At 48.7% G+C, this 26,782-nt stretch overlaps 1 protein-coding gene across 1 annotated transcript in view; it reads left to right on the top strand.

The window, feature by feature from the left end:
• The window catches only part of myo7a (myosin VIIA), a 201,606-nt gene that overhangs the window by 57,977 nt on the left and 116,847 nt on the right, over positions 1 to 26,782 (top strand). The window contains exons 3-9 of the mRNA XM_033023456.1: positions 9,370 to 9,483; positions 11,911 to 12,063; positions 15,435 to 15,452; positions 17,876 to 18,060; positions 20,126 to 20,247; positions 21,263 to 21,405; positions 24,321 to 24,434. Coding sequence (XP_032879347.1) covers positions 9,370 to 9,483; positions 11,911 to 12,063; positions 15,435 to 15,452; positions 17,876 to 18,060; positions 20,126 to 20,247; positions 21,263 to 21,405; positions 24,321 to 24,434 — 849 coding nt within the window. The remainder of the gene's footprint in view (positions 1 to 9,369; positions 9,484 to 11,910; positions 12,064 to 15,434; positions 15,453 to 17,875; positions 18,061 to 20,125; positions 20,248 to 21,262; positions 21,406 to 24,320; positions 24,435 to 26,782) is intronic.

Below are 26,782 nucleotides of genomic sequence, written 5' to 3'. Positions count from 1 at the left end.
TCCCTCTTAAATATAGCCAATGAACTGGCCTCAACTAGCTTCTGTGGCAGAGAGTTCCAGAGATTCACCACTCTCTGTGTGAAAAATGTTTTCCTCATCTTGATCCTGAAAGATTTCCCCCTTATCCTTAAACTGTGACCCCTAGTTCTGGACTTCCCCAACATCGGGAACAATCTTCCTGCATCTAGCCTGTCCAACCCCTTAAGAATTTTGTAAGTTTCTATAAGATCCCCCCTCAATCTTCTTTATATTTAAGGCAGAGATAGATAGATTCTTGATTAGTGCGGGTGTCGGGGGTTATGGGGAGAAGGCAGGAGAATGGGGTTAGGAGGGAGAGATAGATCAGCCGTGACTGAATGGCGGAGTAGACTTGATGGGCCGAATGGTCTGATTCTGCTCCTATCATTTATGACACCATTCACAGCGAGCGCTCCTTCACCAGGGACTGGTTTATCATCTACAACTTTCCCGGGCCCCTGAAGCAATGAAGCAGGACAGCTGAATTAATGCGCTTGGTCGGATTATTAATGAAGGTCTGAGAATCCGATCTGTGTCCGTGCGCGAGTGGATGTGTCATTAGTGATGCAACGAGCAGTGAGTCACATAAACACTTTGTTTTACCGGTTTTAATTTTATTTCCATGGTCTGTTTGTGCAGCCGGTAATATTGTCTCTCCTTGATTTATAGCCTCTGTTCTCAGCGCTATTCTCTCTCTCTGAGTTTTTCCCCAATATAACCACTGAAAACTCAACGGTCGTAGAGTCTTGCAGCGAGGACACGGGCTCTTCGGCTCAACTCCCCCACGGCGACCAACATGTCCCATCTACACTAGTCCCACCTGCCTGCGTTTGGCCCATATCCCTCTAAACCTATCCTATCCATGTACCTGTCCAACTGTATTTTAAATGTTGTGATAGTGCCTCCACTGGCAGATGTTCCATATATCTACCACCCTTTCTTTTTTTAATTGCTCTCTGGTTCCTATTAAATCTTTCCCCCCATTTGAGGAAGGACATTCTTGCTATTGAGGGAGTGCAGCGTAGGTTCACAAGGTTAATTCCCAGGATGGCGGGACTGTCATATGCTGAGAGAATGGAGCGGCTGGGCTTGTACATTCTGGAGTTTAGAAGGATGAGAGGGCATCTCATTGAAACATATAAGATTATTAAGGGTTTGGACACGCTAGAGGCAGGAAACATGTTCACGATGTTGGGGGAGTCCAGAACCAGGGGCCGCAGTTTAAGAATAAGGAGTAAGCCATTTAGAACGGAGATGAGGAAACACTTTTTAACACAGAGAATTCCACACTCACAGCTCTGTGGAAAAAGTGTTTCCTCGCCTCCGTTCTAAATGGCTTACCCCTTATTTTTAAACTGTGGCCCCTGGTTCTGGACTCCCCCAACTGGACTCCCTCCACTTTTTAAAAAGGGAGGGAGAGAGAAAACGGGGAATTACAGACCAGTTAGTCTAACATCGGTAGTGGGGAAACTGCTGGAATCAGTTATTAAAGATGGGATAGCAGCACATTTGGAAAGTGGTGAAATCATTGGACAAAGTCAGCATGGATTTATGAAAGGTAAATCATGTCTGACGAATCTTATAGAATTTTTCGAGGATGTAACTAGTAGCGTGGATAGGGGAGAACCAGTGGATGTGGTGTATCTGGACTTTCAGAAGGCTTTCGACAAGGTCCCACATAAGAGATTAGTATACAAACTTAAAGCACACGGCATTGGGGGTTCAGTATTGATGTGGATAGAGAACTGGCTGGCAGACAGGAAGCAAAGAGTAGGAGTAAACGGGTCCTTTTCACAATGGCAGGCAGTGACTAGTGGGGTACCGCAAGGCTCAGTGCTGGGACCCCAGCTATTTACGATATATATTAATGATTTGGACGAGGGAATTGAATGCAACATCTCCAAGTTTGCGGATGACACGAAGCTGGGGGGCAGTGTTAGCTGTGTGGAGGATGCTAGGAGGCTGCAAGGTGACTTGGATAGGCTGGGTGAGTGGGCAAATGCATGGCAGATGCAGTATAATGTGGATAAATGTGAGGTTATCCACTTTGGTGGCAAAAACAGGAAAGTAGACTATTATCTGAATGGTGGCCGATTAGGAAAAGGGGAGATGCAACGAGACCTGGTTGTCATGGTACACCAGTCATTAAAAGTAGGCATGCAGGTGCAGCAGGCAGTGAAGAAAGCGAATGGTATGTTAGCATTCATAGCAAAAGGATTTGAGTATAGGATCAGGGAGGTTCTACTGCAGTTGTACAGGGTCTTGGTGAGACCACACCTGGAGTATTGCGTACAGTTTTGGTCTCCTAATCTGAGGAAAGACATTCTTGCCATAGAGGGAGTACAGAGAAGGTTCACCAGACTGATTCCTGGGATGTCAGGACTTTCATATGAAGAAAGACTGGATAGACTCGGTTTGTACTCTCTAGAATTTAGAAGATTGAGGGGGGATCTTATAGAAACTTACAAAATTCTTAAGGGGTTGGACAGGCTAGATGCAGGAAGATTGTTCCCGATGTTGGGGGAAGTCCAGAACAAGGGGTCACAGTTTAAGGATAAGGGGGAAATCTTTTAGGACCGAGATGAGAAAATCATTTTTCACACAGAGAGTGGTGAATCTCTGGAATTATCTGCCACAGAAGGTGGTTGAGGCCAGTTCATTGGCTATATTTAAGAGGGAGTTAGATGTGGCCCTTGTGGCTAAAGGGATCAGGGGGTATGGAGAGAAGGCAGGGATGGGATACTGAGTTGGATGATCAGCCATGATCATATTGAATTGCGGTGCAGGCTCGAAGGGCCGAATGGCCTACTCCTGCACCTATTTTCTATGTTTCCTGCCTCTAGCGTGTCCAAATCCTTAATCATCTTATATGTTTCAATAAGATATCCTCTCATCCTTCTAAACTCCAGAGTATACAAGCCCAGCTGCTTCAATCAATCAACTTCAGTTTGATGCTAACACCTGTTGCGTTACCTCCATATCCCCCCCCCCCCCCACGGTAACAGGAGAGGTGGCCGTATAATGTTAAGATGCTGTAAAAGTTTAATGCCGGGGAGGAAATTCTAGGACTTGAGTACAATTCCCAGCAGGGCCTTGCAATCTTGTGTAGAGCATTGCCTAATGGAGCATTACCAGTGCTCGGAGGTCCAGTTGTCATGCAGGTTGGCCTTTGGCTCTCCGTGGGCGGTTTCAGTCGGATTCTTCCGCGTGTGAAGAGGATCTCCTGAAGTTGCCATGAATGATTCAAGATGTTCTTGATATCGCGAGCAAAGGTATCTCTTGCTGTGGTTGTTATAACGAATGCCTTAATCCGGCTTCACCTAGCTCCCACTCCAGAGGGCTGTTGCTTGCCTAACCTCATGGCATCGTTCAGTGTGTGAACGAACGCAAGCCTCTTCTGACTTGACGGAGATCTGTTTACAAGTGGCCGAGCTGGGTTTTTGGGGTTTTTTCGTCGCCCGGCCAAATTTGATTTTCATTCAACGAGCACTTGAAGATAAACGACACAAGACATCGTGCAGGGAAAGAGGTGGTGCGGAGAAATGCAGGCGGCTTTGGAGCTCGGCTCGAGGCCGTTAAACTCCTCTGGACTGGGTGCTCTCGAAGGCCAAGGATGAGTTGATGTCCCTGTTACACTTGGTGTTGTGTGAAGAGGAATCGAGGCCCCCAAGTCCGTCGCATTTGGGCGTTAGTCTCGTGAGTTTGTCTCGCCCAAGTTATTCCAGCTCAGAAGTCGACAGAAGTTCCTTGGCTGAGTTCCCTGAGTTAACGCCCCATGTTACACAGTGTTGTGTGAAGGGGGGTCGAGGCCCAGATCATTGCGTTTGGGAGCAATGCTCTTGAGCCATCTCTCGCCAGATCCAGTTGTTCCACCTCTGGAGTAGGATTCCCTCGACTGAAGTTTCCTGAGTTAATGCCCCATGTTACACAGTGTTGTGTGAAGGGGGGTCGAAGCTCAGTCCATCGCATTTGGGCGTTCTTCCACACTACAGTCGTCCCACTTCTGGAGTAAGCTTCCGTCTGCTGGAGTTCGCTGGTGCTTCGACCCCTACCTGCGGCTGGTTTGTTGACGCTTGGACCACACCGGTCAGCGGAGGGTGGCTGAAGCTTCCTCGTGTGGGGAGGAAGCGTGGAGGTGGCCGCGCGCGGTTTGGACAGGCCGCGGTCCTTTGTGAAGATGTACGCTCGCCGCGGAGGTGAAGACGACGCGTACCGGAAAGACGAGGGGAAGTGGGCGCTGCTGCGCAATGTCAACCAAGTGTTCACGTACCAGCCCGCGCTGTTTCACGTAAGTGGTTTCACTTTTGTTTATCGCACACGTGTACCGAGGGACAGTGAGAAGCTTTTGTCGCGTGCTATCCAGTCAGCGGAAAGACAATCGGCAAGCACGGTGGCGCACGGTGCCTTACAGCGAATACAGCGCCGGAGACCCTGGTTCAATCCCGACTATGGGTGTTGTCTGTACGGAGTTTGTACCTTCTCTCCGTGACTGTGTGGGTTTTCTCCGAGATCTTCGGTTTCCTCCCACACTCCAAAGATGTACAGGTTTGTAGGTTAATTGGCTTGGTGTAAATGTAAATTGTCCCTTGGTGTGTGTAGGATAGTGTTAATGTGCGGGGATCGCTGGTCGGCACTGACCTGGTGGGCCGAAGGGCCTGTTTCCATGCTGTATCTCTATACAATACAATACAATACAATACAAATTTATTGTCATTTGAGCCCCAGTGAGGCTCAAACGAAATTCTGTTTCCACAGCCATACAAACAAAGACAATTCCTAGACGTTCACACAATTTAGTTCACACAAACATCCATCACAGTGACCTACTGTGATAGAAGGCAAAGTCTTTTCTCTCCCCTGTTCTCCATGTCTCTCCCGATGTCCAAGCCCCAGGCGGGCGATGATAAGTCCCACGGCCATTTTAGGCCGTGCCGGGCGATTTACGGCCCCGCTCCCGGTCTAAAAGTCTCGAAGTTGGAGCCCCCGGCGGGCGCTGGCATGTCCCACGGCCATGAAGCCGTGCCGGGCGATGTATGACCCCGCTCCGGGTCGTTCCAACCCCGAACTCTAAACTACATCTAAACGGAAATACATGATTACAATCGAGTCATTCACAGTGTACAGATACATGATAAGGGAATAACGTTTGGTGCAAGGTAAAGCCAGCAAAGTACGATCAAGGATAGTCCGAGGGTCACCAATGAGGTAGATAGTAGTTCAGGACCGCTCTCTGGATGTGCTAGGATGATCCAGTTGCCTGAGAACAAGCTCTTAAAGCTTCACTTCAGTGTTAGTGTTAATCTGAAGCACGGCACTTACATAACTCCCGAATAAAACACAAAATGCTGGAGTAATTCAGCGGGTCAGGTAACATCTCCGCAGGACATGGATAGCCCGCTGAGTTACTCCAGGACTTTAGAGATTTTAGACTTTAGAGATACAGCGCGGAAACAGGCCCTTCGGCCCATCTGGTCTGCACCGACCAGCGATCCCCGCACATTAACACTATCCTACTCACACCAGGGATGATTCAGTTGCCTGATAAGAGCTGGGAAGAAACTGTCCCTGAATCTGAATCTATGATCCTGTATCTTTATTGTTCATAGGTGATAGGAGCAGAATTAGGCCATTCGGCCCATCAAGTCTACTCTGCCATTCAATCATGGCTGATCTATCTTTCCCTCGCAACCCCATTCTCCTGCCTCCTCCCCATAACCCCTGATACCCGTACTGATCAAGAACCAATCAATGTTCACCTTACTGCACACCCCACCTTAACAATATCCACTGACTTGGCCTCCACTGCCGTCTGTGGCACTGAGTTCCACAGATTCACCACCCTCTGACTAAAGAAATTCCTCCTCATCTCCTTTCTAAAGGAACGCCCTTTAATTCTGAGGCTGTGACCTCTGGTCCTAGACTCTCCCAACAGTAGAAACATCCTCTCCATATCCACTCTATCTAATCCTTTCACACAAAGGATGTTGGGTGTGTGGAACAAGCTGCCAGAGGAGGTAGTTGAGGCTGGGACTATCCCAACGTTTAAGAAGCAGTTAGACAGGTACATGAATAGGACAGGTTTGGCGGGATATGGACCAAGTGCAGGCAGGTGGGACGAGTGTAGCTTGGACATGTTGGTCGGTGTGGGCAAGTTGGGCCGAAGGGTCTGTTTCCACCATGTATCACTCTATGACTCTATGACATCGACAGCCACCATAGTGTGTGTCACGGTGGGGGCAGCGGTAGAGTTGCTGCCTCATAGGGTGAGAATGTACAAACTCCACACAGACAACACCGGAGTCAGGATCGAACCCGGGTCTCTGGCGCTGTAAGGCAGCAACTCTACCTCTGCACCACGGGGGCTCAATTAAATTAATTGTCTTGGGTTTCAAAACAGCAGAGTGAAACATATCCCTTGCTGCTTGGACAAGACATGCAGTAAGTTATGCTAATTCAGCTCTTTTCTTGATATTCTCTGCTATCAATTTTTGTTAAGGTTCAAACGTGACAAGTAATTAAACAGAGTGCAATGGGACATGCAAGATGATCTAGGTCCACAGGTAGAGTTCCCTCTAATATCATTAAGTATTCTGCTAGAAAAACACAATGACTTGTGAACGTAGACAAGATTAATGACGTGATTAAAGTTGGTGGCCGTTGCCAAAGTTCTTGCAGATATCGGGACTTTTAGTTTGGAGATACAGCACGGAAACAGGCCCTTCGGCCCAACGAGTCCGTGCCGACCAACAGTCACGCTGTACAGGATCCTACACATTTGCCACAATTTTCAGAAGACAATTAACCCACAAACATGCACGTCTTTGGAGTGTGGGAGGAAACCGGGGCACCCGGAGAAAACCCACGCAGTCGCGGGGAGAACGTGCAAACTCCGTACAGACAGCACCCATAGTCGGGATCGAACCCAGGTCTCCAGGGCTGTGAGGCAGCAACTATACCGCTGCACCACCGACCAACCCTATGTTTGTCCTCCACAGTGCTCATTTTGTATCTTTCTCAGCAGTATTAGGAACACCACCCAGTAGTGTTGCCAACGATCCCGTATTAGCCGGGACATCCCGTATATTGGGCTAAGTTGGTTTGTCCCGTACGGGACCGCCCTTGTCCCGTATTTGACCGCTACTACTCGGGTCGAGGGGACTGTCGGGTCTGAGCGCCGCGTCCGGCCCCACCTCACCCGTCCCGACGTAGTGCAGCCCATGGAGTGCAGCAGCAGCAGCAGCAGCAGCAGCGCCTCGCCCGTGGCCCCGTCGGTCGGCAGCCCGGCCAGCTGTCCGACCTTCGTACCTTCGCTTACCGCCGACACCACCACCACCCCTCCTTCTCACGGCCGATCATCGGTTCATGAGTTGGACGGGGCGCGCAGCCCGGGCCAAAACTCCTCAGCTGGCCCGCCGGCTGGGCTTTGTGTACAGTCCAGCACCCGGGGCCAACTCATCATTCACCCAGACACGGCCCAGTCGGTCAACGAATTGCCGTGGGGAATTTGTCCCGTATTTTGGCCTTTTGTCCCTTATTTGGGAGTGAGAACGTTGGCAAGCCAACTACCCAGGTAGAGTTAATCCAGCATTTTATGTCTATCCTCGGTGCAAACCAGCATCTGCAATTCGTTCCAGCACAGCTATGTTGGACAAACTGGGAGCGACAGAGGCTGAGGAGAGGCCTGATGGAATTGTATTAAAATAATGAGATGCATAGATAGAGTAGACAATCAGAACCTTTTTACTAGATTAAGGGTTTATACACGCTAGAGGCAGGAAACATGTTCCCGATGTTGGGGGGTCCAGAACCAGGGGCCACAGTTTAAGAATAAGGGGTAAGCCATTTAGAACGGAGACGAGGAAACACTTTTTCACACAGAGAGTTGTGAGTGTGTGGAATTCTCTGCCTCAGAGGGCGGTGGAGGCAGATTCTCTGGATGCTTTCAAGAGAAAGCTAGATAGGGCTCTTAAAGATAGTGGAGTCAGGGGATATGGGGAGAAGGCAGGAACGGGGTACTGATTGTGGATGATCAGCCATGATCATATTGAATGGCGGTGCTGGCTTGAAGGGCCAAATGGCCACCTCCTGCACCTGTTGTCTATTGTCATGCTAATATCAAAGAGTCTGCGATCTCCGCACACTAACATTATCCTACCCACTAGGGGACAATGTACAATATTGTCAACGCCAATTAACCTACAAACCTGTACGTCTTCGGTGTGTGTGGGTGGAAACCAGAGCACCCGGAGAAAAGTCACGGAGAGAAGGTACAAACTCCGTACAGACAGCACCCGTAGTCGGGATCGAACCCGGGCCTCTGGCGCTGTGAGGCAGCAACTCCGTGTCCTATCCCCACCTTCCTGGGACATTTCCTTCACTTGCCTAGCGACCACCACAACTCGGGGCAGCACGGTGGAGCAGCGGTAGAGTTGTTGCCTCACAGCACCAGAGACCAGAGTTCGATCCTGACTACGGGTGCTGTCTGTGCGGTGTTTGTACATTCCTCATGACCTGCGTGGGTTTACCCCGGGTGCTCTGGTTTCCTCCCACATTGGCTTCGATTAAAAATAGTAAATTGTCGCTAGTGTGTCGGTTAGTGCAAGTATGTACGGATCAGATTCAGCCCAGACTATGTGGGCTGAAGGGCCTGTTTCCATGCTCTAAAAACAAAACCATCCTCTCCCTCGCTTCCCCATGGATTGTCACCTTGTCGTGGTGGAGAAGCTTGTGTGGACCTGAGATCCTGAGAGCGATGCCGTCTGGAGCTATGCTCCTGGTAGGGCCACCCATGGCGGTAAGGTCGAGGGGGAGACTAAGAGCAATCCAACCAAGACCTCAACGGTGGAACAGGCGGAGGACGATGGCTGACCTTAGTGGAGGAACATGTCACAACGGCTGGGAAGGCGGATGAAGGCTGCAGCAGAAAAGGGTCTCCGGTCGTCTTGGACTCCACGCCACTGGATCCTGACCTAGATCTGTCAAGGACCCCACGTGGGGTGGCTGTCTGTGCACCAGTCTCCCCACGTTAAACAAAGTCACGCACAGGCGTCCTCCAACCCTGGAGACAGACACCCATGGTCAGGTCAGCCATGACCGAGAGGGGCCTTAGAATATCTCCTTCATCTTTGTTTTTTTCCCTTCTGTTTTTCTCAGCATCTCAAAATGTTTCATTTCCAACTCTCTAATCTGATGCCAGCCATTAACTCTGTTTCTCTCCCCCACACGGACTCCGCTGCCTGAGCCGCTCAGTATTTCCAGCGTTATCTGTATTTTATTTCGGACTTGCGGCGCCCGCGGTATTGTAGCTAATCCTGGGCTGGTTCCCCCTGACTCTCATCCCTGTGTCTCCAGGGAGACTACGTCTGGCTCGACCTCAAGACGGGCTGTGAGTTTGAAGTCCCGATTGGTGCTGTGGTGAAGTTGTGCGACTCTGGACAGATCCAGGTTGTGGATGATGAGGGGAATGTAAGTGTCCTTGAATCTCCCTCCCTGTCTTCCTCCTCCTCCCCTCCTCCCCTCCCTCCCTCCCTCCCTCCCTCCCTGCCTCTCTGCCTCTCTGCCTCTCTGCCTCCCTCCCTCCCTCCCTCCCTCCCTCCCTCCCTCCCTCCCTCCCTCCCTCCCTCCCTCCCTCCCTCCCTCCTTCCCTCCCTCCTTCCCTCCCTCCTTTACTCCTTCTCCCCTTCCTTCCCTCCTTCCCTCCTTCCCTCCTTCCCTCCTTCCCTCCTTCCCACCTTCTTCCCTCCCCCCCCTCTGTGCATCTACCCAATCTATTCCTCTCATGAATTTATACACCTCTATAAGATCACCCCTCATCCTCCTGCGCGCAAAGGAATAGATACCCCGCCTACTCAACCTCTCTCTGTAGCTCACACCCTCTAGTCAATAGACAATAGGTGCAGGAGTAGGCCATTCGGCCCTTCGAGCCAGCACCGCCATTCAATGTGATCATGGCTGATCATCCACAATCAGTACCCCGTTCCTGCCTTCTCCCCATATCCCCGGACTCCACTATCTTTAAGAGCCCTATTTAGCTCTCTCTTGAAAGCATTCAGAGAACCGGCCCCCACCGCCCTCTGAGGCAGAGAATTCCACAGACTCACAACTCTCTGTGTGAAAATGTGTTCCTCATCTCCGTTCAAAATGGCTTACTCCTTATTCTTAAACTGTGGCCCCTGGTTCTGGACTCCCCCAACATCGGTAACATATTCCCTGCCTCTAGCGTGCCCAAACCCTTAATACTCTTATATGTTTCAATAAGATAACCTCTCATCCTTCTAAACTCCAGAGTGTACAAGCCCAGCCGCTCCACTCTCTCAGCATATGACAGTCCCGCCATCCTGGGAATTAAACTGGTAAACCTGCGCTGCACTCCCTCAATAGCAAGAATGCCCTTCCTCAAATTAGGGGACCAAAACTGCACACAATACTCCAGGTGTGGTCTCACTAGGGCCCTGTACAACTGCAGAAGGACATCCTGGCAACATCCTTGTAAATCTTTTCTGTACCCTTTATGGCTTGACCAGAATCTGTCGGCGTTAAAGCAGATATTTTTATTGCTCTCGTTACAAAATGGCCCCATTTTAGCCAAGTTTCTTAATGTTAGGGATGTAATGCTGAGGCTCTATAAGGCGCTGGTCAGGCCGCATTGGGAATATTGTGAGCAAGTTTGGGCACCATATCTGAGGAAGGATGTACTGGCTCTGGAGAGGGTCCAGAGGAGGTTTACAAGAATGATCCCATGAATGAGTAGGTTAACCTGTGATGTGCATTTGTCGGCACTGGGCCTGTTCTCGCTGGAGTTTAGAAGAATGAGGGGGGCCTCAGTGAAACGTTCAGAATAGTGAAAGGCTTGGATAGAGTGGATGTGGAGAGCATGTTTCCACTAGTGGGATAGTCTAGGACTAGAGGTCATAACCTCAGAATTAAAGGACATTAACATAGAAACATAGAAAATAGGTGCAGGAGGAGGCCATTCGGCCCTTCGAGCCAGCACTGCCATTCATTGTGATCATGGCTGATCGTCCCCAATCAATAACCCGTGCCTGCCTTCTCCCCATATCCCTTGACTCCACTAGCCCCTAGAGCTCTATCTAACTCTCTCTTAAATCCATCCAGTGACTTGGCCTCCACTGCCCGCTGTGGCAGGGAATTCCATAAATTCACAACTCTCTGGGTGAAAAAGTTTTTTCTCACCTTAGTCTTAAATGACCTCCCCTTTATTCTAAGACTGTGGCCCCTGGTTCTGGACTCGCCCAACATTGGGAACATTTTTCCTGCATCTTGCTGGTCCAGTCCTTTTATAATTTTATATGTTTCTATAAGATCCCCCTCATCCTTCCTAAACTCCAGTGAATACAAGCCTAGTCATTTCAATCTTTCTTCATATGACAGTCCCACCATCCCAGGGATCAATCTCGTGAACCTACGCTGCACTGCCTCAATCACAAGGATGTCCTTCCTCAAATTTGGAGACCAAAACTGTACACAATACTACAGATGTGGTCTCACCAGAGCCCTATACAACTGCAGAAGAACCTCTCTACTCCTATACTGAAATCCTCTTGTTATGAAGGCCAACATTCCATTAGACGTTCTTTTAGGAAGGAGATAGGAGAAATTTCTTTAGTCAGAGGGTGGTGAATCTGTGGAATTCATTGCCACAGACGGCTGTGGAGGCCAAGTCAGTGGATATTTTTAAGGCAGAGATAGATAGATTCTTCATTAGTATGGGTGTCAGCTTATGGGGAGAAGGCAGGAGAATGGGGTGTTAGGAGGGGGAGAGATAGATCAGCCATGATTGAATGGCAGAGTAGACTTGATGGGCCGAATGGCCTAATTCTACTCCTATTCCCTTATGACCTTATCATCTTGTCCTTCGGCCCTCTGTTGCAGGAGCACTGGATTTCCCCGCAGAATGCCACCAACATTAAGCCCATGCATCCGACGTCGGTCCACGGTGTGGAAGACATGATCCGACTGGGAGACCTGAACGAAGCAGGAATTCTGCGGAATCTCCTGATCCGCTACAGAGACCGATTAATATACGTGAGTGTCGTGCACCTTGGAATGCTGGTCCACTTGACCGTTCAGCGGCTCGTTTGTTATCACGGGTACCAACATATGGTGAGATTCTTATAGTGTGGGCAGCACAGTGAAGGGCCTGTCCCACTTTCACGACCTAATTCACGACCTCTGCCGAGTTTGCCCTTGACTCATACCCGCAGCATGGTCGTCATGAGGTTGTAGGAGGTCGTAGGTAGGTCGTAGCAGGCCGTGATGCTAGTCGTAGGTACTCGTGGCATCAAGTAGGTCGGGGCGTTTTGTCTAGCATGATGAAAAATGTCCACGAGTAAAAAAGGTTGTGAAAGTGGGACAGGCCCTTAAGACACAGCTGGAGTAACTCAGCAGGACAGGCAGCATCTCTGGAGAGAAGGAATGGGTGACGTTTCAGGTTTGAGACCCTTCTTCAGACTGGGAGTCAGGGAGAGGGAAATGGGAGATATGGAAGGATGTGGTGTGAAAACGAGAGGGGGCAAAGTTCAAAGGAAAATTTAGGAAATTTGTCAGCTCGGGAAAGGTGACAACGAGGCAGACAATGTAAAATGTAATCAGGAGGACAGTCAGACTGGTCGAAGAACTAGGATGGGGGCGGGATGAAGAGAGAGGGAAAGCAAGGGTTACTTGAGGTTAGAGATGTCTACATCAGACCAATGATTACAAAACCTACACTGTAAAAGCACTTCCCTTCTGATCCTTCGGACCCAGTCTGAAGAAAGGTCTCGACCTGAAACATCACCCATTCCTTCTCTCCACAGATGCTGCCTGTCCAGCTGAGTTACTCCAGCTTTTTGTGTCTACCTTCAATATTCATACCACTGGGTTGTAAGCTACACATATGAGGTGCTGTTCCTCGTTGCATCGGGTCTGAAGAAGAAAACGTCACCCATCCTTTTTCTCCATGGATGCCGCCCGACCTGTCGAGTTGCTCCAGCACTTTGTGTGTACTAATGCTCCCAGGGCATTATTCTCATCGGAAAACAACCTGGTTAGTTGAACGGGCATTTCAAGAAAGTGAAGATAGACACAAAATGCTGGAGTAACTCAGTGGGACAGGCAGCATCTCTGGAGAGAAGGAATGGGTGACGTTTCAGGTCGAGACCTTTCTTCAGACTGGGTCCGAAGGATCAGAAGGGAAGTGCTTTTACAGTGTAGGTTTTGTAATCATTGGTCTGATGTAGCAATCAAAAATGTCTTGTGAATTTAGCAGGTAGACACAAAATGCTGGAGGAACTCAGCGAGTGAGGCAGCATCTCTGGAGAGAAGGAATGGGCGACGTTTCTGGTCGAGACCCTTCTTCACGTCTCGACCCGAAACGTCACCCATTCCTTCTCTCAAGAGATGCTGCCTCACCTGCTGAGTTACTCCAGCATTTAGTGTTTACCTTCGATGTTAACCAGCATCTGCAGTTCTTTCTTATACATTGTGAATTTAGCAGGTCTCCTGCGCCCCTGGTCCTCATGGCTACTGGGGCCAGATGGGAGAAGCTGATGTCTGGGAGAGGTGATCTTCATTTCATGTGCTGGTCTTTTCACATCTCTATTCAAGATCTGATCTCTCGTGCTGCTTAGTACCATCACTGGTTTAGTTTAGCTTCGAGATACAGCGGGGAAACAGGCCCTTCGGCCCACCGAGTCCACATTGACCAGCAACCCCCGGCACACTAACACTATCCAACACGCACGCACACACACAGGACAATTTACAATCACACCAAGCCAATTAACCTACAAACCTGTACATCTTTGGAGTGTGGGAGGAAACCGGAGCACCCGGAGAAAACCCACGCAGGTCACAGGGAGAACGTGCAAACTCCGTACAGACAGCACCCGTAGTCAGGATTGAACCCGGGTCTCTGGCGCTGTGAGGCAGCAACTCTACCGCTGCACCACCGCCCCGCCCTGATGTTCAGTACCTCTATCTTGCCTTTCTGCCCTCCCCCACTTCATTCTCTGGGTGGAGACATCACTGACAATATCCACATGTTTCTCTCTCTCTCTCAACAAATAAAACACTTCATGTAACTGAAGTCACAAAATGATCAGCCCTTGTTCGGGTTTATCTTCCTAAGAAATTGTTTGCACCAATCCAATAGCTTTATTAGCATTACTATCTTTTTTTAATTTTAAAATTTATTGAATTCATTTTTTTTTGAAGAACAAAAATTTGCCCTCGAACGGTCTCTGGGCGAGTATTTGGGGATAGGTGAGAATTACTGCAATGTTACACCTCCCCGCACCCCTACACTAATGACTGCCCATCAATAGCTGTGGTGTACATGGTTTAGAGATACAGCATGGCACCAGGCCCTTCGGCCCACTGAGCCCGTGCCCACCAGCGATCGACTAGCTCACACTATTTCTGTGTGTTGTCCCACTTTCTCACCCACTCCCTGCAGGTCAGAGGGTTAACGTGCAGAGGGGCCGATTAACCCACAAACCCACACGTCTCTGGGATGTGGGAGGAAGCCGGAGGGCCCAAAATAATCCTACACGGTCACGTGGAGAACGTGCAAACTGTGCACACGCACACGCATGCATTTGCATACACACGCACACACGCATGCATATACACACACACGCATGCATATACATACACACGCATGCATATACACACACACGCACATGCATGCATATACATACACACACACACACACAAGCATGCATATACATACACACACACACGCATGCACATACACACACACGCATGCATATACATACACACACACACACATGCATATACACACACACGCACGCATATACATACACACGCATGCATACACACACACACGCATGCATATACACACACACGCACACATATACATACACACGCACATGCATATACACACACACGCACATGCATGCATATACATACACACACACACAAAAGCATGCATACACACACACACACACACGCATGCATATACACACACACACACACACGCATGCATATACACACACGCACGCATATACATACACACACATGCATATACATACACATGCATGCATATACATGCGCGCACACACAAGCATGCATATACATACACACACACACACGCATGCATATACACACACACACACACACGCATGCATGTACACACACACACATGCAAACTCTGCACACACACACGCGCGCACAACCCGCGGACAGCGCCCCAGATCAGGATTGAAGCCGTGGTCTCTGGCGCTGTGGGATGGTGGCTCTACCAGCTACACCACTGTGCCGCCCTGAGCTGGTGAGGCCCGGGACGGTGGCGTAGAGAATTGTAGGGCAGCTTCCCTATTGTTATTGACTGTGTTTCTTTAGGACTCCCTTTCCATCCCCTCTGCTCTGTTTAACGCATTGCCTCTCCCCAACAGACAAACTGTGGCAGCAGGGTAAGTACTAATGCATGAACGTCAACGCCTAGCCTTCCCAAAACCAGCACAATCAAAGCCTCCCACCGCCATTAACTCCATCCATGTTCAACGCTCTGCATGGCTACTCATTGGTGTCAGGCTTTCCTATCTCAATCAGGGGCGCCTATTCTTCATTTAAGTTATCGTCTGCGTATCGTACAACCATTTTCTTTCTCACAATCACGTCTACGTGTACGTGTAGCTGCGTTAAGTTGGTGAAGGGTCTCCATCTTGGGTTGTGAGGGGTCTTGATCCAATTAACATGCTTCTTGTTTAATATTGCTTCATGGCCCAATAACAATGTGATTTCTGGTTATTTTATCGGTTATATCGTTCTGTGTGGGTCGACGGATGTTAACAGAATGAAAGGGGTGCAAGACAATGTACAGGAATGACACCAGATTGGATTCCTGTCCCCAGCAAAGGGAATCTAGTTTAGTTTATTGTCACGTGTAACGAGGTAGAATGACAAGGTGCTAACCAGTCAGCGGAAATTAGTCAGAACTAGATCTGATGAGTACAGGTGTCAGGGGTTGTGGGGAGAAGGCAGGAGAATGGGTTTGAGAGGGAAAGGTAGAAAGAGAGAATGGAGCGGCTGGGCTTGTACACTCTGGAGTTTAGAAGGATGAGAGGGGATCTCATTGAAACATATAAGATTATTAAGGGTTTGGACACGCTAGAGGCAGGAAACATGTTCCTGATGTTGGGGGAGTCCAGAACCAGGGGCCACAGTTTAAGAATAAGGAGTAAGCCATTTAGAACAGAGATGAGGAAACACTTTTTCACACAGTCTGTGGAATTCTCTGCCTCAGAGGGCGGTGGAGGCCAGTTCTCTGGATACTTTCAAGAGAGAGCTAGATAGGCCTCTTAAAGATAGCGGAGTCAGGGGATATGGGGAGAAGGCAGGAACGAGGTACTGATTGGGGATGATCAGCCATGATCACATTGAATGGCGGTGCTGGCTCGAAGGGCCGAATGGCCTCCTCCTGCACCTATTGTCTAATGTCTATCGGCCGTGATTGAATGGCGGAGGAGACTTGATGGGCTGAATGGCCTAATTCTGTTCCTATGACATAAAAGACTATACATGATTACAATTGAGTCGTCCACTGAATACAGGATGAAGGGAATAACATTTAGTGCAGATAAAGATCACTAAAGTCTGATTTTTATTATAGTCTTCAATGAGGTAGATGGGAGGTCAGGACCACTCTCCAGTTGGAGATTGGATGGTTCAGTTGCCTGATAACAGCTGGGAAGAAACTGTCCCTGAATGGTAAGGCTCTTAGGGCTGACAGAATCAAGGGATATGAGGAGAAGGCAGGAACGGGGTGCTGATTCTGGATGATCAGCCATGATCATATTGAATGGCGGTGCTGGCTCTAAATGGCCTACTCCTGCAACTAATGTCTATGTTTCTATGAATCTGGAGGTAGTCCAGATACATATCATCTGAATCTGAAAGGGTCAAAAAAAGTTCATGGATGATACCAGGAAGGTTCATTTCCTGAGTAAAGGGATGTTTTTCCATTTTGGAGTAGGGGGTATGCCATTCAGCCCATCAAGCTTCCTCTGTAACAGGGTTGTGATTGAGAAGAGCAAGAATTGACCAGATGGAGGTCTTTGATGCAGTGAATGGCTTTTATAAGAGTCTATGAGATGGCTGGAAAATTAAACCACAGCTAATTTAATCCCAACTAGCGGTCGTGATCATAAACCGAAACGGGACATTTGGCACATCAAGCCCACACCATATCAGAGTTTTTGAATTAGAATGGTGGCGACCTGGAACGCACTGCCAGGGGTGGTGGCGGAGGCAGATACAACAGTGGCGTTTAAGAGGCTTTTAGATAGGCCTAGGGAACAGGGGGATTGATTGAATGGCTGCGAAGACTGATTGAATGGCGTAGTAGACTCGATGGGCCGAATGACCTAATTCTGCTTCCACGACTGATATGATATGATATGGATCACATGCAGGAAACATGTTCCTGATGTTGGGGGAGTCCAGAACCAGGAGTCGCAGTTTAAGAATAAGGGGTCGGCCAATTAAGACAGAGATGAGGAAAATGTTTGTCACCCAGAGAGTTGTGAATCTGTGGAATTCTCTGCCACGGGAGGCAGTGGAGGCCGATTCACTGGATGTTTTCAAGAGAGAGTTAGATGTGGCTCTCGGGGCTAACGGAATCAAGGGATATGGGGGAAAAAGCAGGAACGGGATGCTGATTTTGGATGATCACGTAGAATGGAGGTGCTGACTCGAAGGGCCGAATGGCCTACCCCTGCACCTATTTTCTCTGTTTCTGCGTACAGGCAGAGGGGGTGGGCTCTGCAGGAGGGGGTGCGGGCTGGCTGTGGGGTCTGGAGAGCCACTACTAATGGGCGTGATGTGACCATTTCAGACCTACACTGGCTCCATCTTGGTGGCCATCAACCCGTACCAGCTGCTGCCCATCTACACGGCTGAGCAGATCCGTTACTACACCAACAGGAAGATCGGCGAGATGCCACCGCACATCTTTGCCATAGCCGATAACTGCTACTTCAACATGCAGCGTAACAACAGGGACCAGTGCTGTATTATAAGGTGAGACCGGGACTCGCCTTGTGTCTACGTGTATTTTTAATTCTCGTTTATTATATAGTTCACAAAGTACTATGTGTAATGGCAATTTCTCCCTTTTCCAATGTCCGACTTTCAGTTGCCAAGACTACACAGGTAGGTCGGAGAGATCTTGCGCAGATTAACAGAACAGATCTTCCATTCGTCATTTGCAGTCGTGATTGATTCTTTATTGAAGTAGTTGTACAAACAAAGAGATGAACGAACCAGATCCTCCTTATTCTCGTCCCAGTTATATCCGTGCCTGATCTGATCTGGTCTGGTCACTCCCTGTGCAATATGATAGACAATAGGTGCAGGAGTAGGCCATTTGGCACTTCGAGTCAGCACCACCATTCAATGTGATCATAGCTGATCACCCCCAATCAGTACCCCATTCCTGCCTTCTCCCCGCATTCCCTGACTCCGCCGTCTTTAAGAGCCCTATCCAGCTCTCTCTTGAAAGCATCCAGAGAACCGGCCTCCACCGCCCTCTGAGGCAGAGAATTCCACAGACTCCCACCTCTCTGTGTGAAAAAGTGTTTCCTCGTCTCCGTTCTAATTGGCTTACCCTTGATTCTTAAACTGTGGCCCCTGGTTCTGGACTCCCCCAACATCGGGAACATGTTTCCTGCCTCTAGCGTGCCCAAACCCTTAATAATCTTGCATGTTTCAATAAGAATCCCTATCATCCTTCTAAACTCCAGAGTATACAAGCCCTAAACTCTAATTCTAAACCCAGAGTATACATCTCATGGTCTGAGCTATAGGGAGAGGTTGAGTTGGCTGGAACTATTCCATGGAGGGAGCACAGAAGGGCAGTGGGTTTATGGAACGAGCTGCCAAGGGAGGTAGTTGAGGCTGGGACCATCCCAACGTTTAAGAAGCAGTTAGACAGGTACATGGATAGGACAGGTTCGGAGGGATGAGGGTCAAACGCAGGCAGGTGGGACTAGTGGAGATGGGGCATGTAGGCCGGTGTGGGCAAGTTGGGCTGAAGGGCCTTGTGATGGCAAATTTCTGACTCTTCCAGTGTCCTCTTTTCCAGTTGCCATGACTACATAGTAGCAGTAGGCTTGATCTTACGCAGACCCAATAGAACAGATCTTCCACTCGTTATTTCCTGTTTAATTGGTGGTTTATTGAAGTAGTTGTACAGACAAAGACAATACCAGGTTTTCCTCATTGTGTATGCAAGCTGTAGCTGGCTGCCCTGTCCGTGGTCTGGTGAGACCTGTATGTGCGCGCCCCCTCCCTGTGCCTGCTACTCCCCTATGCCCTTGTATATACACCACCCTGTGCCTCTAATGTGAGCCGCCAAGTGTCCAAAATAATACTGCAAGATATATCTGGACAAATAATATAATATGCCAACAGTAGAGAGAACTAGATAGGGCTCTTAAAGATAGCGGAGTCAGGGGATATGGGGAGAAGGCAGGAACGGGGTACTGATTGTGGATGATCAGCCACGATCACATGTCGGTGCTGGCTCGAAGGGCCAAATGGCCTACTCCTGCACCTATTGTCTATTGTCTATTGTAGCTAGCCCAAACATAAATGAATGAATTAATAAGTTTATTGGCCAAGTATTCACATACAAGGAATTTGCCTTGGTGCTCCGCCCGCAAGGGACCCGCTGCCTCAAAAAGGCTGGCAGTATCATCAAAGACCCACACCATCCTGGCCACACACTCATCTCCCTGCTACCTTCAGGTAGAAGGTACAGGAGATTGAAGACTGCAACGACCAGGTTCAGGAATAGCTACTTCCCCACAGCCATCAGGCTATTAAACCTGGCTCGGACAAAACTCTGAACATTAATAACCCATTATCTGTTATTTGCACTTTATCAGTTTATTTATTCATGTGTTTGTAGTCAATGTCTACTATGTTCTGTTGTGCTGCAGCAAAGCAAGAATTTCATTGTCCTATCAGGGACACATGACAATAAACTCACTTGACTTGACTTGAAGGGCCAACATAAATGGTTCCTACCGTCCTGTTTACATGATGTATCACTGTGTCTCTATTTTGTTTTGGTGTCTATTAGTGGAGAGTCTGGAGCTGGTAAAACGGAGAGTACGAAGCTGATACTGCAGTTCCTGGCAGCGATCAGTGGGCAACACTCCTGGATTGAGCAGCAGGTTCTTGAGGCCAATCCCATTCTAGAAGGTATGTCAAGAGGATTTATTTGTCACGTGTGTAACTGCACAGTGCGTAGGTTACACGTGCGTGCGCCGCCATGTTTTCCCGCCATTATCCAAAGTCCGGGCGACCCGCGCGCTCGATGTACTGGGCAGTTCCCGCCAACCAAGGTCCCTCTCCTCTCCTCGCCCGGCCATCTTTGTGTCCCGGGGGCACCTCCTGCAGCATTACCCCGGTTCAACCTCCCACCGCCCCTTGCCGCGCATGTCCGACGTCTCCAACTCACTCCCGGTTTCGCCGAGCGACCAACGAGGCTTCGTGCGGGTTCCCGGTCCCGCCAGAGTAGACTAGATGGGCCGAATGGCCTTATTCTGCTCCTACCATAAGATCATAAGTGATAGGAGGAGAATTAGGCTCTTCGGCCCATCCAGTCTACTCTACTTGAATAATCATGGCTGATCTATCTCTCCCTTCTAACCTCATTCTCCTGCCTTCTCCGCATAACCCCTGACACCTGGACTAATCAAGAATCTATCTATCTCTGACTTAAAAATATCCACTGACTTGTGGCCTCCATGGCCTCTCTGGCAATGAATTCCACAGATTCACCACCCTCTGACTAAAGAAATTCTTCCTCATCTCCTTCCTAAATGAACGTCCTTTAATTCTGAGGCTGTGACCTCTAGTCCTAGACTCTCCCACTGGTGTAAACATCCTCTCCACATCCACTCTATCCAGGCCTTTCACTATTCGGTAAGTTTCAATGAGGTGTCCCCTCATCCTTGTAACCTCCAGGGAGTACAGGCCCAGCGCTGTCAAACACTCATCATATGCTAACCCACTCATTCCTGGGATATAATTCTTGTAAACCTCCTCTGGACCCTCTCCAGAGGCAGCACATCCTTCCTCTGATATGGTGCCCAAAAATATTCGCAACGCTCCAAATTATCACATGAACTTATCACTTATGGTCGACGTTTAGCTTGGTCCAAATTGCTGCGTTGTGCCCAAGGCCACTCTGCACTTGTTATTTCTGCCGCAGCTTTTGGGAACGCTAAAACCATAAGGAATGATAACTCCAGTCGGTTCGGGAAATACATTGACATTCATTTCAACAAGCGTGGAGCCATTGAAGGAGCCAAGATTGAGCAGTACCTCCTGGAGAAGTCTCGCGTTTGTCGCCAGGTAACCGTGTGTGGGGGATCGAGTGGATTAACGGCAGTGGTGGGGGGTGGGGGGAGGGGTATCGAAGATATGAGACCCGGGTTCAATTCTGACTATGGGTGCTGTCTGTACGGAGTTTGCACGTTCTCCCCGTGACCTGCGTCCGTTTTCTCCGAGATCTTCGGTTTCCTCCCACACTCTAAAGACGTGCAGGTTTGTAGGTTAATTGGCTTGGTATAAATGTAAATTGTCCCTACGGTGTGTAGGGTGGTGTTAGTGTGCGGGGATCGCTGGTCGGCACTGACTTGATGGGCCGAAGGGCCTGTTTCCGTGCTGAATCTCTAAACTAAACTAAATTTTGTTGGTGGAAGAGTCAACAAATTCAACAGCATAAAGATATTGCTTGGTTTTGGAAGGTAGTCAAAAGCGCTGGAGAAACTCAGCGGGTGAGGCAGCACCGATGGAGCGAAGGAAATAGGCAACGTTTCGGGCCGAAACCCTTCTTCAGACTGATGTAGGGGTGGGGGGGGAGGGTGGGGGAGGGGGGGGGGGCGGGAAGAAGAAAGGAAGAGGAGGAGCCAGTGGGCTGATGGAGAGCTGAGAAGGGGAGGAGACAGAAAGGACTACCTGAAATTGGAGAAGTCAATATTCATACCACTGAGGTGTAAACTACCCAAGTGAAATATGAGGTGCTGCTCCTCCAATTTGCGGTGGTCCTCACTCTGGCCATGGAGGAGGCCCAGGACAGAAAGGTCGAAATCGGAATGGGAGGGGGAGTTGAAGTGCTGAGCAACCGGGAGATCAGGTTGGTTCTTGTGGACCAAGCGGAGGTGTTGGGCGAAGTGATCGCCAAGCCTACGCTTGGTCTCACCGATGTAGATCATCTGACATCTAGAGCAGCGGATGCAATAGATGAGGTTGGAGGAGTTTTGGCCTGGGTTTAGCCTGGTTTTGGAAATGAGGGATTGAGTTAATCTATTAATGTAGGCTGAAAAGGTTTGGAGTATTGTATGACACTTCAGAAAGTCTAGGTAGAGGGCTAATTCTGCCTGAGGTTTACCAGCTATGGAAGGACTATTGTTCATGTAGACACTGTTGGGCCTGTAGCGTTTTTACGTACAGTACCAAACCTTAGATGGATTTAGATGATGTGGAAATTATTTTGAACTGAGAGTGAAATTCTGGAACGAGCTACCAACCCGCACGGGAAAGGTAGATGCAATTTGTTGAATTATTTTAGTTCAGAATCAGTTGTTTAGTTTGGAGGTAAAGCGCAGAAACAGGCCCTTGAGCCCACCGAGTCCACACCGACCAGCCATCCCTGCACACCAACACTATCCTGCACTAGGGACAATTTTTACATGTATACCAATTAACCTACAAACATGCACGTCTTTGGAGTGTGGGAGGAATCCGGAACTCCCCGAGAAAACCCACGGGGAGAACGTACGAACTCCATAAAGACAAGCATCTGTAGCTTGGATCGAACCCGGGCCCCTTGTGTTGTAAGGCAGCAAATCTACCACTGCGCCACTGTGCCACATTTTTGGATGAAAGCTGTATGAAGTCATTAAACTTTATAAAAGGTACTTTATTAATTATACAGACAGAGACTTCTGTAAGGCTCAGTGTGGTAGATTAAACTGCGTAGCAGCAGATGGCATGGTGGAGAACCAGTAAGGATCATGGATTGGGTCATATTCTGAGACCAGAGTCATATCCTGCCGGTGAATGAACTGGTGGCGTTGCAACAGGTCTTACACGATGACCCAGTGACGTGTTGTGGACAGAAGATAGAAATGCTCGTTTAAACGATGGACATATAACAACAGAACGTGAACAGTTCTGGGATCAGGAGTTTGTTTCTACACCAGTGGCAAAACAAAAAACAAAAACCAAGTTTGGTCTCCGACAGGAGGCGTGTGTTCGAATCCCACTTCTGACACCATGTATGAAGTTTGAGTAACACTAAGATGAAACTTAATAAAAAGTACTTTATTCAGAATACAGACAGAGACCATAACATCGACTCTGTAAGGGTCGGTATCGTAGATTAAACTGAGTCTTAGCTACTGCGTACCACCAGATGGCATGGTGAAGACCCGGTATGGATCATGGATCGGGTCAGCAATAACAAGACCAGACATGGATCACAATCAGCAATAGTGATTGATCTACAAAAGCTTTCATCCAAAAATCCAAAAAGGTCCATTTTTTGGGAGGGGTGGGTGTGGAGCATTTGTGTGTCGCTGGTAAGGCCTGTCTCTAGTTGCCCTTGAAAGTGGTGGTTCACACCACCATGAACTAGTGTGGTCCTTTTGGTGAAGGGACCAGTCCGTTTTGTGGAGAAAGGTCCCGCATATCCATGTTGTCCAGAGATGCAGCCTGACCTGCTGAGGTACTCTTTGTCTCTATTAGTAAAGGGACCAGTTCTCAGGTCAATATTGAGCCAACCTATTGACGAAGGGCCCCGACCTGAAACGTTGCCAATCCATGTCCTCCAGAGGCGGAGGCACGGTGGCATCGCAGTAGAGTTGCTGCCTTACAGCGTCGGAGACCCAGGTTCAATCCTGACTAGGGGTTCTCTCTGTACGCAGTTTGAACCATCTACCTGTGACCTGCGTGGGTTTTCTCCGGTACTCGGGTTTTCTCCCACATTATAAACATGTACAGGTTTGTAGGTTAATTGCCCTGATAAAATTGTCAATTGTCCCTAGTGTGTGTTGGATAGTGCCAGTATACAGGGATCAATGGTCAGCATGGACTCGATGGGCCGAAGGGCCTGTTTCCACGCTGTGTCTCTAAACTGAACCTTCGCCTGTCCGTGTCCGCCAAAGATGCTGCCTGACCCACTGAATTTTGTGAATTTTCCAGCACTTTGTGTTCGACTTGTTGCCATTTTGGTTGACTTTCAATTCTGTTTTGCTCTTCGGCAGGCCAACGGGGAGAGGAACTACCATATTTTCTACTGCATGCTGATGGGGATGAGCCCAGAGCAGAAGAAGAAGCTCGGACTGGGGAAGCCCACGGACTACACCTACTTGACCATGGTGAGAAGATAACCTTCTCATGATGAGCGTTTGACGGCACTGGGCCTGTAGATACATAGATACATAGAAAATATTTGCAGGAGTAGGCCATTTGGCCCTTCGAGCCTGCACCGCCATTCAATATGATCATGGCTGATCATCCAACTCAGTATCCCGTACCTGCCTTCTCTCCATACCCCCTGATCCCTTTAGCCACAAAGGCCACATCTAACTCCCTCTTAAATAGAGCCAATGAACTGGCCTCAACTACCCTCTGTGGCAGAGAGTTTCAGAGATTCACTACTCTCTGTGTGAAAAATGTTTTTCTCATCTCGGTCTTAAAGGATTTCCCCCTTATCCTTAAGCTGTGACCCCTTGTCCTGGACTTCCCCAACATCTGGAACAATCTTCCTGCATCTAACCTGTCCAACCCCTTAAGAATTTTGTAAGTTTCTATAAGATCCCCCCTCAATCTCCTAAATTCTAGCGAGTATAAGCTGAGTCTATCCAGTCTTTCTTCATGTGAAAGTCCTGACATCCCAGGAATCAGTCTGGTGAACCTTCTCTGCACTCCTTCTATGGCAATAATGTCCTTCCTCAGATTTGGAGACCAAAACTGTACGCAATACTCCAGGTGTGGTCTCACCAAGACCCTGTACAACTGCAGTAGAACCTCCCTGCTCCTATACTCAAATCCTTTTGCTATGAATGCTAACATACCATTCGCTTTCTTCACTGCCTGCTGCACCTGCATGCCTACTTTCAATGACTGGTGTACCATGACACCCAGGTCTCGTTGCATCTCCCCTTTTCCTAATCGGCCACCATTTAGATAATAGTTTGCTTTCCTGTTTTTGCCACCAAAGTGGATAACCTCACATTTATCCACATTATACTGCATCTGCAATGCATTTGCCCACTCACCCAGCCTATCCAAGTCACCTTGCAGCCTCCTAGCATCCTCCTCACAGCTAACACTGCCCCCCAGCTTCGTGTCATCCGCAAACTTGGAGATGTTGCATTCAATTCCCTCATCCAAATCATTAATCTATATTACTAAAAGCCTGATCTTGACCGCTTTTGGCCCACTGTGCTGCGATTTCTGAGAGAATGCCGCCACCTACGGCCGTCATTTTTTGACCACCTTGCTCAGAGCCCCCCTCCGCCTTGCGGGACCAGAGGATTTTTCCCATCGATTAAAAATCTGAGAGATATTAATATATTTTTTTTAATTGCCATTCTCTCTGCTGCCCCTGCTGGAGGGAGGGGGTGGGACTATAAAACCAGGAAGTGCTGTGCCTCACTCAGTCTCTGCAAGATGGAGGAAGCCATCTCTCTGAGCTCTGAATAACACTGAACACCTGTCTACTCAACTGTGAGTGTCCTTAATGTGGTTTGAAAATGAAAATATGGTTGGTTTGAAGTAAAAAGGCACTGCCTGCAAATGGTTGTTTGTCTAAACTTGACAACTTCCTGTTTGCACAATATTGATTTTAGATAAAACGCTACCACTTACGGCTGTGATTTTTGGCCATTGTACTCAGTTCCTCTCCTCTCATCAGGTGCAGAGGATTCTTCCCATCAATGAAAAATAAAAGTGTTATTGGTGTTTAAAAAATGTTGAGAATCTCTCTACTGTCAATCACGCCATGAAGGCCACACCTTTTCCGGTGGGAGGGGGAGGGATTATAAAACCCGGAATTGTGGGTGTGGCTCAGTCTCTGCATGATGGGGAAGGGAGAGGTCACGACTCCGTCTGAGCTGTGAATCAACTGAACGCACTGAATGTCTACTGTGTGGTTTTATGGTGATTTTTACGGTGGTTTCACCCTGCTTGAAATAGTATGAATGCATTTGAATGTGGTGGCCTTGCACAAAATGGTATGAAACTGTATTTGAATTTGGTGTTGCACCCTGCATGAAATAGTATGAAATTGCATTTGAATTTGGTGGCCTTGCACCATCCTTGAAATGGTATGAAACTGAACTTGAATTTGGTGGCCTTGCACACTGCTTGAAATGGTATGATACTGCACTTCAATTTGGTGGCCTTGCACCATCCTTGAAATGGTATGAAACTGCATTTGAATTTGGTGGCCTTGCACCCTGCTTGAAGTGGTAGGAAACTGCACTTGAATTTGGTGGCCTTGCACCCTGCTTGAAATGGTAGAAAATGGATTTGAATTTGGTGGCCTTGCACCCTGCTTGAACTGGAATTTCAAGGAATAGCCGTGTCAACTGCCAGCCCACCAGCCGTGAGTGAGCTGCCAGCACATCAGGCTTGAGGGACTGAGTTGCCACCCCAAGAATCCATTTGGCCCACAATGTCCATACTAGCCCTCTGGAGAACAGTAGTCACTGCAGCCAAC

The sequence above is a fragment of the Amblyraja radiata genome, chromosome 6 (genome assembly GCF_010909765.2).
Source record: "Amblyraja radiata isolate CabotCenter1 chromosome 6, sAmbRad1.1.pri, whole genome shotgun sequence".
Classification (NCBI taxonomy): Eukaryota; Metazoa; Chordata; class Chondrichthyes; order Rajiformes; family Rajidae; genus Amblyraja; species Amblyraja radiata.
The sequence above is the reverse complement of the archived record's forward strand: the minus strand, read 5'-3'. Positions and strand labels throughout refer to the sequence as shown.